The 16,899-nt window shown below is 36.3% G+C and overlaps 1 protein-coding gene across 1 annotated transcript; it reads right to left on the bottom strand.

The window, feature by feature from the left end:
- Window positions 1-7,940: 7,940 nt before the first annotated feature.
- LOC104082782 (protocadherin-9-like) lies at window positions 7,941-8,859 on the bottom strand. The gene is made up of 2 exons (XM_009586024.1): window positions 8,754-8,859; window positions 7,941-8,320 (listed from the first exon to the last, which is right to left on the bottom strand). The coding sequence occupies exons 1-2, from the start codon at window positions 8,857-8,859 to the stop codon at window positions 7,941-7,943; spliced, it is 486 nt and encodes a 161-aa protein (XP_009584319.1).
- Window positions 8,860-16,899: the final 8,040 nt, after the last annotated feature.

Below are 16,899 nucleotides of genomic sequence, written 5' to 3'. Positions count from 1 at the left end.
ATGAGCACATCATGCTAGCTGTATCATTAATTAGCCATTATCATTGTATTGATGACACATAAACACAATCAGAATATTCAACAGGGGCATCCACACTGATTGGAAACAAGCTTAACTTACCAACACTGGGCAAAAGATGATTCCTTCTTTCTTGTATATATGAAACACTGTTAACTGTACTTCAGAGGGACCTGGGGCATTTGTACATTTTCCTTTCATCTCTACATAAAGCACAGATTAGAGCAAGAAGAAATACACTGCTTGTTATTACAGGGTTGTATCCAGATGTAGTTTGTTCTTTATCACACACAGCAGCTTTTCAATCCTCTCCAGAATTTAGGATTTTTTTTTTTTTTTTTTTTAAATCAGCATAGCAACAGATTATTCTAAATTCAAGGCATACTTCTTGTTCTACCACCTATAAGGACGCTTTTAATATTCAAACTCATATTTAGAGTTATGTGTGAGTCTACCATGATTTCATGCTCCTAAAGATAAGGGTGGCAACACGATAATCTGGTGCCTGCCAGATAGTCAGAGGTCAGACTGAAAAAGAATATGAAATCACCTGTTGTTCCAGGGCTCTCTTCTAGTTTGGAACAAGGCGGGCAAAAGCTAAGTAGGTGCCAAGCTGATTCCAGGAACTGTCAGCAAAAGGAGACGAACTAAGATTAAAAAAAATGCTCTGACTTTTGTTCTAGCAACTTATGTGAGATAGAAAGCTGGAGAGAAACTGAAGCAAGTTTGGTAGTTACCCTGTTTTCTAACTTTGTGATCACCATACCCTGCCACATTAAGTGATAGCCACTAACGTGTATTTTGTTCTGTCTTACTAAATCTTGGAATAGATATAGGACTTCATGCTGAAGGTCCCTGTTGTCCAGTATTCTGTCTCTCTGACATTGGCTGATGACAGAAGTAGACAATTTTCTGGAATCTTGAAGAGGATCTTAAAATCTGCTTCAAAAGCCAGAGGTGAGACGTGTGTACACACACACACACACACACACACTTAACTAGTATTAGGTCTCCATTTGTAAATTTTTTTTTTTTTAATCTTCCTTTCTCTTTTTTGCTTATGAAATTGTCAGCCTCTTCTGTTTTGATCAGACCTAAATAGTAAATCATTAGTGTGAGCAGAAGTCTGTGCGTCTTTTCAGACCAATAGGATCCCTTTCATCTTATTCTGATTTCTTCACTTCTACTTGTCTTATCAAATATATATTCAACTAACTTAGAGCAGACTACTACCATGATAATCTTGCTTCAGTTAGAATCATGTTTATTTTCTGGAATCATGTAATACAGTTACTATATAAGAAGAAAAAGCATCAAGAAGATGGTTTACCCCAACTAGACTTGTGCAAGCTGTAAAACCTGCAAGTTCTTTTGGAAGAAGTGGAGGTGTAGCCTTGTGTGGGAAAAAGATAGACTCCAGTATTAGAGATTCCATTCATGGGATTTTCTGTAGGTGCTGGAAATCCATGAGAAGTAGGTAATAAAAAGAGACAGCAATTTTTTCCTCTTGTTCTAGTCTTTCCTTCCTTCTCTGACTCTCCACAGGATTGGGAAAAACTTAGTGACTCATTCTTATTTAAGTTTCTTTCTCCATGACACTGAGTTTGCTGAGTGTAAAATTTACCAAAGGAGGAGTAAACATGATATACTAAACCTGCTTTTATGCTACTTTGTTCCCTCTGCAATATTCTGGAAAACAGTGATAGCTGAAAGGTCTAGATTTGATTTTTTTTTTTTTTTTTTTAATTCACGATTATATATATATAGTGTAAACATGAAGAAGTTGGTTGCATTGCTGAAAATAGAATAGAAATATGAAAATTACATCTTGGCTATCTTGGTCTTTCCAAACCTGCCTTCTCCGACAGTGAATGCTGTAGAAGCCTACTGAAATTTGCTTTAGTAAGCTTACAAAGAAGGAATACTAAGATATAAATATTTTTAACCATTGATTAAATCTTTAAAAACACCACCTTAAATAGAATCACATGCCTTATAATTAGCAAGAATCCTTTCTTAGAAATTACAGTACCATACTGTAGGTAGCTACAAATTATGCATTAATATCTCCCTATTTTAGGATCCTTAAATCAGTTTGAAAGTCCTAAAGGAATTTATTTCTAACACTTCTGTGCCAATTACATTATACTTATTTGCTGTTCTTTGTTCCCTCTTCTCCCAGAAGCTATTCTGTATCACTACAGAATAGGTATTTTGCATTTTTTTTTCCTGGTTTCTTGGTAAGTATATCTAAGTCTTTAAACCAGCCATATTGCTTTAGAAGAAATAGCTGTATGAACTGACTGACTGGAATCTTATCATTTTACTAAGGAATATACTAAATATTCTTTTCTTTTGTTGCTTTCTTCTTTTGCATAGGCTAGACGATTTGCACATTTATGAACTATTAAGCATCTTCCATACACTCCCCCTCAGGAGGCTCAATAAAGACATTAAATTATTTCTGCCTAGGTCACGTTTATTAATTTCAGTCTCTGCATAAGATTTACATTTTACTGCAGCGCAGGAGGGAGAAATGAAGCCAGGGTTAAAGGGGAGCATAAATTGTTAACTTTCACCAGTTCATATTATCCTCTCTTAGCACTCTCTGTGGTTCAGGAAATTTATTTTATCTTCCTGTAATCACCTTCCAGGATGCTGTTGGTAAACAAGAAGAATGCAGTTAAAAGACAAAATAAACAAACATAAGGTCATGCCTTGCATACTACATCTAGTATAAAATAAACATGAAAGCTTGATTGAAGTTACTCATTAAAATACTGCTACTGCTGAAAGAGGTTGAGGAGTAGCTCATTCGAGTGTGACGTGGGAGATCTGGGGTCAGTTGGTGGACTGAATACTCTCCATAGGCATGCAGATTCAGATCTCTGCTTATGGAAGGAAGAATCTTCCTTGACACGTTCATTAGAGAAGATCAGGCAATGTTAACTGAAAGCACAGTCAGAGAAAGAAATTTGCAACGTAACATTTATTTTAAAAAAAAAAAAAAAAAAGCTCTGGCCAGCCTGTATTCACAAAAATCAAAGCCTAATCTGTAACTAAGGTAAAAAGATAGAAACAGCACTTTCTGTGGTGTTTGGTGGGAAATTGTACACAATGATTTGCAAGGTCTCTATAGCAATACTGTATTTTGTAGAAAACAACAGCGAGGAGGGTGAGTTTAAACCTTCGATCCCTCTCCCCACAAACATATTTTTCACATATTAAAACTGATGCAAATCCCAACTTAATGGCTGTTTTGGAACCTGCTTTTTTTAAAACAAACAAACAAACAAAAGCAGTGTGTGATGCAGACAGCTAAGGAATAAACTCTTTCTGCTTCTTAGATGTTCCTTCTTGAGGAGGGTTTGCTCTTGATCTGTAGTTATGCCGAGATGGATAATTTGATTCACAGCTAGAAAGAACTGGAGGTTTTTATTTCACATTTTGCTCTGAAACGCTGCATTAATTGTGTTGTTCTTTTCAGCACAGATGCTTCACTGACATCTTAGGATTTCTAAATTCTAATATTTCCAAACTTCTTGGAAAAAATAACAACCTTGCTGATAATTAGAAAATCGCCATTCCATAATGGAAATACCTGAGCTTTTACTTAAGACTTGTTATTCTCCTTAATATGAAGGTTTTAAACACCCCTTAATAAGAAGCCCTTTTGAACAGTAATCGGAAACAACTGCTATCATTACAAGTACTTTATTTCTACTGAGAAAATAGCTGTATGCTGTCCTGAGTGACAATAACCTCTACTGAATTTCACTCTGTAGACAGATAAAACCTCAGCTACATCAGCAGCTGAAGATGTGGCCAGTTACAAAGGCAGTTTAATCTTTGCCATGCAAAATATAGGTTAAATATGCAAACTAGTATGTGATTTAATCCAGTAAAAGTGGAATAGCCTGTCACAGAAAGTACAATGGCAAATGGGCGACCAGTTGAACATGTTATATTTTAATTTGCAGAGACAAAAATGACAAGCAATTTATTTACATAAAACTGTACAAAAGCAAATTAAATTATGTAAATATTTCATAAATAGAGGTGGACTAGCGTTTAATACATTTTGCCATGTTTAGCATAGTTGCGTGCATAGTGACTCATAATAAACAATGATAAATTGTTCTCTGCTTCACTATCAACATCCAAGTTGCAGAACAATAATCAATGATTAATATTACAAACAGATCGTACCACACTGAATGCAAGTGCTTTAAAATTTAGGAAAGAATTGTCTGAAAGCATACCCCAGGGAGCTGATGAATGTTGTCTTCTTCCTTGTGTTTATGCTCTTTAGTCAGTAATACAGCTTAACTGATGGACTTTCATTTCTATTGCTATTTCATCTGGTTCATTCCTTAAGGAAACACTGTATATTTATCACCAATGAAACAAAAGGAAAAATATTTCATTGTTCAAGTTCCTTACAAGTGTTTGGTGATGATTTATGGCAAGGTCTTTATCCATATTCTTTGTTTTCCTGCTTGACAACTTCCTAGGGTAGCCTTTCAGCCAATCCTTTCAATCCCATTTAAGTTCTTCCCCACATAAAAATAATGTTTAACTTTTTTTCCTGAAACTCAGGCAGCAGGCCAGTCAGAAACCATATTGAATAAACATAGTGGATCTGAGATCCAGAATGAGCATTAGATTTTAGACCAAAGCTATTGAATTTTCTAATACATATAAAGTTATATATTAACGCATCAATCTATAAAGGTACCCTAATGTAAAATACATGCAAAGCTCATTTGAATTTCCCATGGAAGGAATTAAAAGGATGATTTCTACACTGTACAACTGAAATGTGATGACAGCTAAAAGAAATTAAAAAAAAAATTGTGTCAATTTTCCTGGCAACATGAACTGGTGACACCTTGCTAAATAACTATAATGTAGACTGATCATAGTTTTCCAGGCAGCAGAATTAAAAACAAATGAAAACAACCCCAAATCCCACACAAATAGTAATAAAAAAAAATCCTCAAGACCTACATAAACCACAGCCTTGTGTTAATAATCCTGAAGACTGGTCCATTAACTGAGTTTGGCAAAAGGCTTGTTTTTAAATATATTATTTATAATTTCTCAGAAAATAAACACAGGTAAATATACAGGTTCAAAAAAGTTGGGAATAGCCCCTTATCCCTCAGTGTCCAAACCCAGCTACCACTTTACCATAATAATAGGTATAAAAGGCACAGTTGCATATTTCGCATTCACCCTAATTATTTTTTACAGTTTTATTTGTTTATTTTTATACAAAAGCACTCTATTTATGGAGTGGCACCAGATTTAACCTATTTCAAATAAAGAGGAAAAATACAAACACAAAATATATTTGTGTGTCATGCCAGGTCAGAAGAGTAATCAGCATATTAATAGTGGCTAGTTCCACTAGAATTACTGTGAATACTTACAGTAGATAGAATTTTTAAAAAATTCTTTCACACCCATTTTAGATCTAAGGAGATGCACACAAGTAAAGTATTTAATGACTGTCATGTGGTGCAAAAATCGGTGAGTGACTGCTGATCCATTTAATCTGAAGGTCTTCTATGACCTGTATTACTAGCCTTGTAGAAAAAGGGTCTAAGAATATATGGAACCAAGTTACCTAATCTTTTTTTTTGTGTGTAATATTAAATAAAATCTTATTAAAGGAAATTCTGTGGAAAATTTGTTATGCAATTGTGTATTCTGTTGAAACGTGCAAGAAAAATGTGTGTACATTACATAAGCATTTTTAGAAGCATTTTTAAACAGGTACTTACAGATTATACAAAGCAGTAACTGCTGTATGCAGTCTCATAACAAAGTACTAGTTTGCATCTCTCCATATTACTTAAATAATTAAACATAAAAATGTTTGATCATTATTAATCTTTGATTTTAATATTTTCTTTCTAAAATGCGCCCATTCATCATAACTGCTATACACAAACTAATGTTACTTGAAGAAAATAAACTTGAGAGAGGAGAATGAAATTGCCAATAATGGCACATCCCACTATATGGAGAAGTGAATTCAAAAGATAAATGTGATGAGTTGTATTGATTTACCAACCTCTACTTTAGGCTGTTTAAGGTTATTTCTATGCAATTCTTCAAAGCAAGAAACTACCCAAAGCTACATTGTGACTACAGTATACTAGAGAGCCATCTAGCCATGCCTTAACGCCAGGTTAAACAGCCAGGGATTTGAATGCTTTCCCCCTCCTTGCGCTGTCCTTGCTGTGTTGTTCGATTGTCGCTTTCGTCTGAATGTCTGAGCTCAGTCTGTCATTATTACTATAGCATCAGCTACAAAGCAACTGGTTGAAGTTCTGCACGTTTTGTTGCTCTTATTGCACAAAAACCTGTTTCATTTCCTCTTCCTTTCAAGAAGTGCTCACCATGAGTATCGTTACAGCCCAGAGCTCTTGCATATCACGGTAGCTTGGACTCCTTTTGACTCATCTTGGCCTACTAGGTGAGTATCATACCAGTGTTTATCAGAGCATTTTCTACCTAGCCTAAATGTTCCGAGTCTTGACATCATTTAGTATTGCACTTCTCCTGGTTTTAATGTGCTTGCATTTCAAGAAAACGTTCATTATGATGAACGTTTGACATAATTGACGCAATTGGTAATCTGCAGCACTGATGACAGAAGACTTAGCAATCATTCCCTGCACTCTCAAAAGAAGGTTTTGTATTTGACTTGTAACATTCTTTTGTCACTGCTTCATCCCATTGTCCACCCTTTCCATCCCACCAAGCATTCTCATTAACACAGCCTTCTATTACTACTATTAGTTTTTTATTTTGATCTTAAAAATTCCCTGGAACTGGCATATGCAGCATATCATATGTAGCATCTGCTGCACCATATCATGTCATTACAAAAAAAACCCATATCAGTTCCTTTGGGCACTCAACTGAACCACACTAGAAAAAAAAAAAAAAGGTCATCTGGGCTTGTGAACTATGCTGCTGTGCAAAACATGTTATGACTACATGTGTGTATTTGTGAATATACTAGTTTTCTAAGCCAAGCCCCATTACTTAGCAGTTCCCCTGATCCATTGTGTGATCTTTGGCCTTTTTGTTATTACGATCTTCCCAGCTAGATGTTAGTCTTGCCCAAAATAATGATTTCAACAGTTTATCATTACTATCCTACAGTATATGTGTTACTAATTGTGTTTATGTTGAAGTAATCATTACAGAGAACGAGAGAGTAGGAGAGAAAGAGACACAGCAAGAACACGTTTGTTCTATGGATAAAACAGAACCAGAGTTCATGAATCATAGGAAAGTATGCCATGTTTTTGACGGCAGTCTCAGGCTGAACATATTTCTGTTGCTTCCAGCCTCAGATGAGAGGTGAGAATATTAAAGCTGTGGTCTTCACAAAGTGCCTATTAATTGTTATTCCTTTATATTTATCTCTATGTCTGTACGGTTTCTGAAGGATTGTCCCTGGTGGGGATCAGCAATATTCAGATGATATGTTTTGAATATATTTTCCCTGACCTGTTATCCTCAACAAGCCAGATGACAATCAAACAAAATGAGTGGCTTAACTCATGCTTCTGCAGAGGGGGAACAACAGTGTATTGTGTTCTTTTTAATCAAGCTCGTTACTATGGGAAGAATTTGCAACCATAGATTTAGGAAAATAAAAACCAGTGAGGGGGAATTAGACATGCAAGTAACAATGTTTTCTACATTGTACAGTATAGTCAGGCAGAGAGTATAATTAAATGCCTGCTATGGAGGCAGAAGTGGCAGGCAGATCTTTTGTCTCTTTGGTGGCCCCCTCTTTTTTGTTTCTTATTTTTTGTTAAAATTGTTTCGATTTTAAGACTTTTGCCCCCTTTTTTTTTTTATAATATGAAATAACTTTGTTGTTGCTTTTTAGCCTACAGGTAAACTTCTCTTCTAGTTAGAGTATTGACAGGAGATGGCTTGTATTCCCCTGTCTGTGTAAGGGGGATATCCTCTGGATTGCCTTCTTCATTTTTGCTGAAACTAGCCGCGCTGAAGGTCTCATAGGATGAGGTCAACTTTTTGTTAAGGAGGTTTCTGTTGCGATCACCCATGAGGGAGGCTTCTCCATTGGCCAGCTTTTCCTGACTGCCCCGTTCATCGACAGGCATGAAAGTGGAGAGTTTTGGCTGGCTCTTCTGCTTTCTTTCAGGAGAAGTGCGAACTGGCATCCAGCAGGAGTCCGAGTGGCCATATTCATCACACTCTCGGGTACACTTCCCTGTCAGGGCTACATCTGGTAGAGGCCTTGAATCTGAAAGTAAAATAGAGTTGTCTTTACAAATGAATAATATTGCAATGACTTCCAGTGAAACTGAGAATCCTTAAATTCACAAAAGGTATTTTTGAAGGTCTTGGTAAGAGTGTTGAAGTAAGTTCCTCAGTAATATTTTTTTTACACTGCATGTGCCCATAGACAACAAGCATATCCGTACAGTTATCCTCAACCTCAAGAATTGAAACATAAGACCATTAAGTCACGTCCTGTGCTTGTAAATCAATCTCAAAAGCATTTGGCATTAGGCACTGAATGAATTTTGATGTCTAAAAGAGCCAACCAAGCACTTAAATTCCATACTGCCAATTTTCTTGAAATTATTAAAAATACCTGTCTTTGAATTTTTTTTAAAGAATGTTTTGAATTTATGTGAAAGGAACCTGAGGCCCTGCACCCTGCAAATACTTACGAACATGCTTAACACCCTGCAAGTGAGTAGCTCTGTTACTGACAATTGGACTCAACTTGTACATAATGTAAACCTCTGCTTGTATTTCTGAGGATTGGGCATTCATTGTTGGTACACAATACGTTACATAAATTGTACAATCAATGATTCGTAGGAGCATACAAAAACCCTGCTATTGGCTATAAACTTAATCTAACATGTATCGATAAAGCTGTTCTGTGTGTTTTGTGTGTGTGTGGAGGGACAGGGAGAATCTGAGTGCTGCCTGAATAGATGCACTAATGTTTTATATGTGACTTGTGTTAGAAGGTGTCCTGTTCCAGATCACTGTGTCTAAGCTTTCTAGCTACTCTACTGGTAAGAGTTTTCACTGAAAGCTAGCAAAGTTCAGGGCACTGCAGGATTCACTCCTACCTGATAAAAGCACAAGTAGTTTTTGATATTTATATTTTGATACTTGCATTACAACAGAATTAAAAAGCTACCTCAACTGTTTTATGCACTGGGTAAGATTCCGAAACCTTGCTTTTATTCAGCTATACTGTATTTATGGTCTACAAGAAATAACTGGAGCTGCCTACAAAGTAACAACATGATATTTAAGCAATTAAAGTTGTCAAAGAACAAAAATCAACAAGTAAATTAATTTTTCCAGTTTATTTGATATGACTTTCATATGATATGACTTATTTGATGAAATTTTTAGGTTTCTTTTATAAAAAATCGATTATCTTAAAAAGGAGCAAGGAGCTTCAACATGGAAACACAGTCAGGTACTTCATATGGGCTGTGACAACTTTCTAGCTTCCCACTACAACACCCAAATTCATGTGAACGCTAATTTTACCAGTAATAACCTACACCTTATAAAATATCTTTCAAAGGCCTATTCAACCTTCATTTTGTTAAGTCTATTTTGCTTATTTTTTCTTTGATTTTGGCTGCCAGATGACCTGCTCAAACAGTGACAATTCCAACCGTGAAATTATTATAAATTCATAAAAAAGACCACTGCTAAGGTTAAAAAAAAAAAAAAAAAGGCAACAAAAAAATCCTTTGCCTCTTCCAGAATTAACTGTTTTAATTTGAAATATTTACAACAGGTGCTTGTAGAGCAAGCATATTGCATTTCAGCATCTGTGGATTTAATCCTGATAGAATTGCAAAAGCTCTTGAAAGTCAGATTTATGTTCATCCTGTCCTGAATTTTTATGGCATTTAAACATTCATTTAATTAGCAGTTTGTTGCAATATTGTAAAGAATATGCATATTATTTATTATTAACAGTTGTCAACATTTTTATAGAATCTACTGTCTGTATTCTGAATACTGTATAATATTTCATATTTCAATATGTCACTGATTTTAATGAGGAAAACAGCACTGATGTTTAGATAACTGAGTAACTCTGTAGCTGAGATGTGTAAGGCTGGGGGGAGGGAACTGAGTGATTTCCCACCCCCCCAGCCTCCCAGTTGTATTTTTTAAGTCTCTTGCACTTAGACTCAGCCATGATTCCCACATTTTTTCAATGAAGTGTGCAAAGACTATGGACAGTTATCAGCCTATCAATTTTCAGATGACTGTGTTCTGGAGATGTAGACAGAAGAATGGGACTGTAACAGGAAAATTCTCTATTTGCTAGCTAAATCTAGTATTGTTCTGGCACTCCCTAAAGGTAAGAAGCATAATTAACTGCTGAGCTGCACCTGATGTGCTTTGGTTTTTAAACAGAAAAACCCTCTTCATATTTTTACAACAGGGCAAATCTCCTTCCCATCTAAATCTCAACAAACTCTTCAAATAGCACCTTATTTCCAAACAATGACCATTAAACATTATGCTTGCTACTAATATTTCAATTATTACTCTGGCAGAATATTAGCAAATGCTTAACAAGGCAGTATGTCTGATCTTTATTTAAAACATAGGAGTATGTGTTTATTGAAAAGGGTTTTGTTGTTGTTGTTGTTTGGGGTTTTTTTTCCAGATTGAAACAGTTAATGTCTCATTATATCTGATGGTTTCTTTTTAGTGCAAACAATCTTGAGCTAGCATTACTTGGGTTGATAAAAATCCTTGCTTGTTAGTCGTCCTTGAATCAAGCACTTGAAAATTTACCATTTTGCATTATAGTGCATCCCCTATTCACTTCTGGACAAATATTAGAATTCCTTATTGTAAAGCATGAGGACTTGCTGTACAATTCAGCCTTATAGTGCTGTTTTATGAAGGAACAACCTCTAAGTCAGCATGTGGCTGACTCACCCTGTTGGGTTATGTGATAAACTTCATCTTCACACCCACAAAAGAGCTCAGAGAGACACTGGCAGGATAATACTAACCCAAATAATACCCTGACGGGTTACTCCCAAGCCCATCATAGAGGCCATCAGCCCATCAAAGGTCCATCTGCCCAGGCCCAGAGGAGCACACGGGAGATAGTGGCAGATAGGAACCCAAATCAAGGACTCGGGAGGAACAATCACCTTGTCCAGGCCTCTCCTAGCGCTATCCTAGCAGAGCCATCAGCCCCATTGTCCCAGCGTGAAACCCATCACCATGAACAGCTGCTTTTACCTTTCTGTCTAACAGGGAGATTGCTGCCTAGGTATGTAGGACACATTATGGGATACGGGGTGGGGGGAAAAGCAGTTTGGGATAGCACAGGACTTACTATGCGATGTTTAGAGGAGGAACCAAAGGGAGGACAAGAGAGGATTTTAGGTTATTTAGGGAGGAACAAGAGCGGGAAAATAGAGAGATAAGGGGATAAAAGGGCCAGTCACATGTAAATAGTTTGCTGGCTAACAAGTTTGTCTGGTTGTGCCCTGTGCCTGATCAGTACCATCTGCCCTATCTTCTTATTAAATTCCTTTCTAACATTTTCCTTGGCATGGGCTTCCTATTATGTGTGCATATGCATGTATACATATGCGCATGTCCACTCTCACGAGTGGACTTCCATCCTGTCCAGCCAGAGAGGGGAGCAGAATGAGGCACTGGTGCTGTGTTCGTGTGAGCACTCTGTCTGATCTGTGTGGCCAACTGTGTATATATTTAGTGTATGTGTGTGCTCTCTGTGTGTGCCTACTGGGAATACATCTTCATCCTTGCTAGTGGCTGGACCTGGGGACATGGAGCAGCAGCAGCAGCCTCGCGGTGTGATATATTTTCCTCTAAAACACCCTTCAATTAGTATTTGGCACGTACGGTTAATGTAGCCTTCTACTCCATTGGTTTCTTGCATCTGTTCTAAGAGCTTGGATCAGTACAGCATTTAAGCACACAGTTAATCTAACATGTTTTGAAACCTGTTGCATTTTAACTGCTCTTCTGTTTAAAAGATGGACATAACTTCAGCATTTGGTGCAGGGGGAAGCAGTGCAGGGGAGGGAATATTTTGTGTGTGTGTTATATCAGAAGATGGTAAAACTTCCAGTGCTGTCTGGTATTACCAGTACCTAAACTAGTCAGTTAAGGAAAACATGGGTACTTTCTATACACTGCAGTAGATAACAGAGATTTAACCTCAATTTTGAATAAACCACTACACTGCTTTAGCTACGAAGTAATTAACTGTATTTTTTTTTAATTCCCTGAACAGATTGACCCTCTTTTGCAGAGTAGTGACTTTATGCTTCTCTTTTTACATTATCTAACCCATGGACTTGTGAACAATCTCTGAATTTGGAGGGGAAAAAAAAAAGTTACTCTTGTCCTCTAGCATAATTTACATCCAAACATATCTATCTCTAAATGACATGCTTTTTTAAGTACTTCTCAGTTTAAAAGTTAAACACTTTAGTAGAGACCACACTGCTAGCTGACAAGCCTAATGGAATATGACAGAGCAAAGAATTTGTCAGCATAACTGGCAAATCATCAAGGAAGAGTACAACAGATTTCTACCACAGTTACATATCTGGAAACTGACTCAAATAAGTGCTTAAAATGCCAGTTATTAACAAACAAATTTTACCACAATGCTAATTAGTGAGAAAGTAAACCTGGAGGTATGATATTTCTTGTCATACAGAAATTCGTAGATTTGGGGTTAGGATTTAACTGTTTGTATATAGACCACTCAAATTTAAGCTTTTATTTGCATAAAATTATCTTCAGAGTTACAATGGAAGATGTCATCTAAGTTATTTTCAAACATACCTTCTTATGGTGTCTCTACATAAGAACTAGGTATCGCTTGACTATTTACAAAGCCATTGTAAACCCACCCCCTAAAATGCAGATATTTAGACAAATTTTTAGGTATACATGTAAATGGAGACTTCAAAAGTGAATATTTATAAAGCAGATTTCATTTGCAACTGCTCAGACTTCAGCTTAAAAAGATTGGAGAACATTAATTTACAGGGTCTAACAATCTACTTCTCATTGCATCTGCTGTAAGCCTCCACCACCGATTTCCAAAGTTAGCTAATAACTATAATTTAAAAAAAAAAAAAACAAAACACTTTTATTATTAATCCAACAAATCTTTAAACATTTATGGCTCTTTTCTGAGACAGTGATAGCTTAAGTTTTCCATAAAACTTTGTATAAAAACATGCAAATGAACGGAGTTATTTATATGTATGCTCATGTTACTGCTGATTATAGCTGACTGTTGCTTTAGGGCTAGAAGGATTGCTTGTTATCAAAAAAGGAAGGCACCTACCACGGCAGAGTGGAGAGGGAAAATATGATGTTCTACATCCAGTTTAAAGCCAAAAAAATTAATAACCAAAATATTCCACCCAAGCAATTTTCCATTATTTTCTCTATTCCCATTCCTTACCAAAGAAGGTCAATATATTTCATCAAGTACTGAGAGAGTGTTATGAACACAGTAGTCAACAAGTACATGTTACAAGTTATGTGCTTTTTTGTACACACACATTGCAGAAATACAATCAAGGACACATACTCACTCTGGCTCTGCTCTGCACATTTTTTAACAACCATTCTTGTACAATATATTTTATACAAACCCCGCATTATCAATTAGTCCTCGCACATACACTCTTTTGGAGAAAGATGCAAGGAGCTTTTCATTTTCCCATCTTTTGTAAACCACACACATAGCCTATGATAGCAACAGACTTTAGATGTACTTAAGTAGTCAAAAGCTCTGTTCCACTTGTCCTTGGAGATGGAAAACCCTCTGAAACAATACTGACACCCTATCTAGATACAGTAACTTGAACATTCCCAGAAAGAACTCTGTGCGCAGAAAGCATTCCTAGCTGTAGACCTTTTCTTGGAGGAGTACATGACCACAGTAGCCATACAGTACTACAGCAGTGCAACAGTACTTCTGTAAACCATGCAGCTTGGTCCACGGGATCTGAGTCGTCATTGGCAGATGAGTTCTAAATAGTATCTATGACAAATTAATGACTACATGCAGATTTTGTTGCCTTTCCCTGTTGATGGGCCCATAACATCCCTGCATGGTTCCAGTTATTGAGGACCTGTAAAGAATGTCTGTGCAGTAGTTCCAGACTACTGTGAGAAAAGAAAAAGGAATAGGAACTGTCATACAGTAATGATAGAGACTGTGGTTTGGATGAGCCACTTTTCATCTCACCTTTTCCTGCACTCTGTACACAAATATACTACATTCAGAGGACCATCCAAAATTCAAGTGAAACACCAGAAACACTATGTAATTAAACAGGAGTCCATTTACATAGCTTTTATATTAAATGGTTGTCTGTTTTATGAGCTGTGTGACTGGAGACAAAATAGAGCTCTTAAAGCATAATAAGTATTGACTACATGATCAGAGAACAATAATGCAGCAAACAGCTGAGAGGGTACATACTGTATAAAATCACTGTTTAAGGGGCGGGGAGGGGGGTGGGGGGAAGCTAAGCTATAGTGATATACAGCTACAGCAGTACTGTCTTTGAAATTCCCACCTCCTAATTGCAGTAATTCAGGAACTGCACCCCAGTTAGTGCTGTGGCATATTCTGACATGCCAAGACACTATTAAAATACTTAAACATGTTTGAAGGCATCAGCAACCTCTTTCTCTGCACCTTAGGCTAAATACAGTTAAACAGCAATTGAACATATCTCAAGAAGCATTTAGTGCCCCAAGGCTTGGACTGCTGTCATTCTGAATGTAGCTTTATGGTGTACTGCAGAGATAGTGCATGCCATCTCTAAAACAGTCTTACTGAATAAAGTCAAACACAAATCCACTGTTTAAGGTATGCCAACTGCACTGAAGTAATGAATACATTAATTGCTTTTGGTCTAGAATAATTTCACGTATATCATGCCCAATTCTGAAATTCTTTTCAGTGCTTAAGAAAATACTTAAGAATACAGAAAGGCTTATATGTACATTGATTGAATGATTAATACTGTGAGAGGAGGTATGACAGAAGGATATAAAATAATGAATTCTGAACCTTTTTATTCTTTTGTTATGCAAGGAAAACGGAACATGGAATGAAAGTGAGAATTTTCAATACTTTACTTGAAAAATGGTAAAATAAAAGTATCCCTTAAACAATTCCTAAGAACAGCAAGACTCACTGCTGTAGCGTGTCAAAAGTCCAAGTACTTAGCTGGTTTCAAGAGAGACCAGAGTGGAATTTTCAATGCAAACATGAGATGCTATATAGTCCTCTAACACTAAAACTAAAAATAAAACAAACAAATAAAGCAATACCCTAAGAAAAGAGAAACAAGTAACTGATCCTTTAACATTTGGAAAAATGCTCATGCTAGACGAATGAAAGTGAGTTAGCCAGAAGAGAATGCAGCTGAGGGAGAAAACAGCACTTTTTGTGTACCTTAAAGGCTATAGTAAAGCAAGAGTGGGAACAATCTGTTTTGCATGCCCATAGTGGGAAGGACCAAAAGTAATGGCTTGATCGCAACGATGACGAATCAGGTTAGAAATCAGAAAAAAATCTCTGAGGATAAATATAGTGACGGAAGGTTACAGAGTCTCCACCACTGGGAGGGTTTTACGAATGTCTAGAAAAACTTCTCCCAAGGGTAACATAAACATAAGATAATCCTACCTTGGGAAAGCAAGGATGCACTAAATGACCTCTAACAGTTCCCTTCAGCTCTGCAATTCTGTTCATGTGATTACTAACATTTATGTACTTTGGCCTCAGTCCAATCCTTAACTGTTTCTGGGTTAAGATTCTTGACTTATTCTTAATAAATCAACCTTAGAAGTTGGGCTTAGGTTCAGCTAAAAGTCCATTTCAGAATGACAACCTCCTGAAAATTTTATGTTCATAGAATTACAAACAAAAAACCAAAATGGTAGGACCATTTAAGACAGGCGTTAATCAAAGGAATACAGAAACAAAAAGACAGTAATGCTAAAAAGAACCTCACTCTCAAGTTCCAACATGATAACCGAACTTTTATAAAATCTTCTTGCCTCAGTCCCAACATATCCATTCCATGTTACAGAATACTGCTTCTACCTGTAGTGGTGCAAAACAAATATCATGCCTCTGAAGTCCATTAAACCTGAAACTGATGTAAGAGAGACTGTAAAGCAGAAAATTTCAATAGTGTTTACTACTTATATGAAATTTTGGTTTTGTTTACGCTTGCATAATACCTGCCTCTGTTTTAGGGAGGCACAGAGTCAAATAAGATAAAGAATGTATAAGATTTTGATGTACATCTTTTGTTTAATTAAACAGACTAAACCAGACTATATAGCTATTTAACATGACTCAGACATGTAACCAAAGAAATATTACCCAAGCAATAAAATTCCTGGCTTAGGTTCCACAGTTATTTCTACCACAATTGCTTCCAGCGGGTTAAGGTACAATATTCTTTAACTGTTCCTCTAATTATAAAATAACTCTATAAAAAAGTTTCCTACCTAAATTAATGATTGTACCAGCTCTGTAGTATTGCACCTGTGATCTTCAAGGAATCATCAATATTTCACAATTGACTTAAAGACTGTTTAAGTTGTATTTATCCTGTAGTTCAGACTTTATTATTTCATTTTCTTTCACAAGACCAATTGCATATATATAATAAGGACTAAGAAGTATCAGCTTACGTGATACCAGTGGCGACTACTATACTAAATACACCACGCTGGACTTAAATTTCCAAGATTTTAATTTTCTAGATTTAAATG

This window comes from Fulmarus glacialis, unplaced genomic scaffold, assembly GCF_000690835.1.
Source record: "Fulmarus glacialis isolate BGI_N327 unplaced genomic scaffold, ASM69083v1 scaffold17899, whole genome shotgun sequence".
Taxonomy (NCBI): Eukaryota; Metazoa; Chordata; class Aves; order Procellariiformes; family Procellariidae; genus Fulmarus; species Fulmarus glacialis.
Note: the sequence above shows the minus strand (reverse complement) of the source record. Positions and strands in the feature narration are given on the sequence as shown.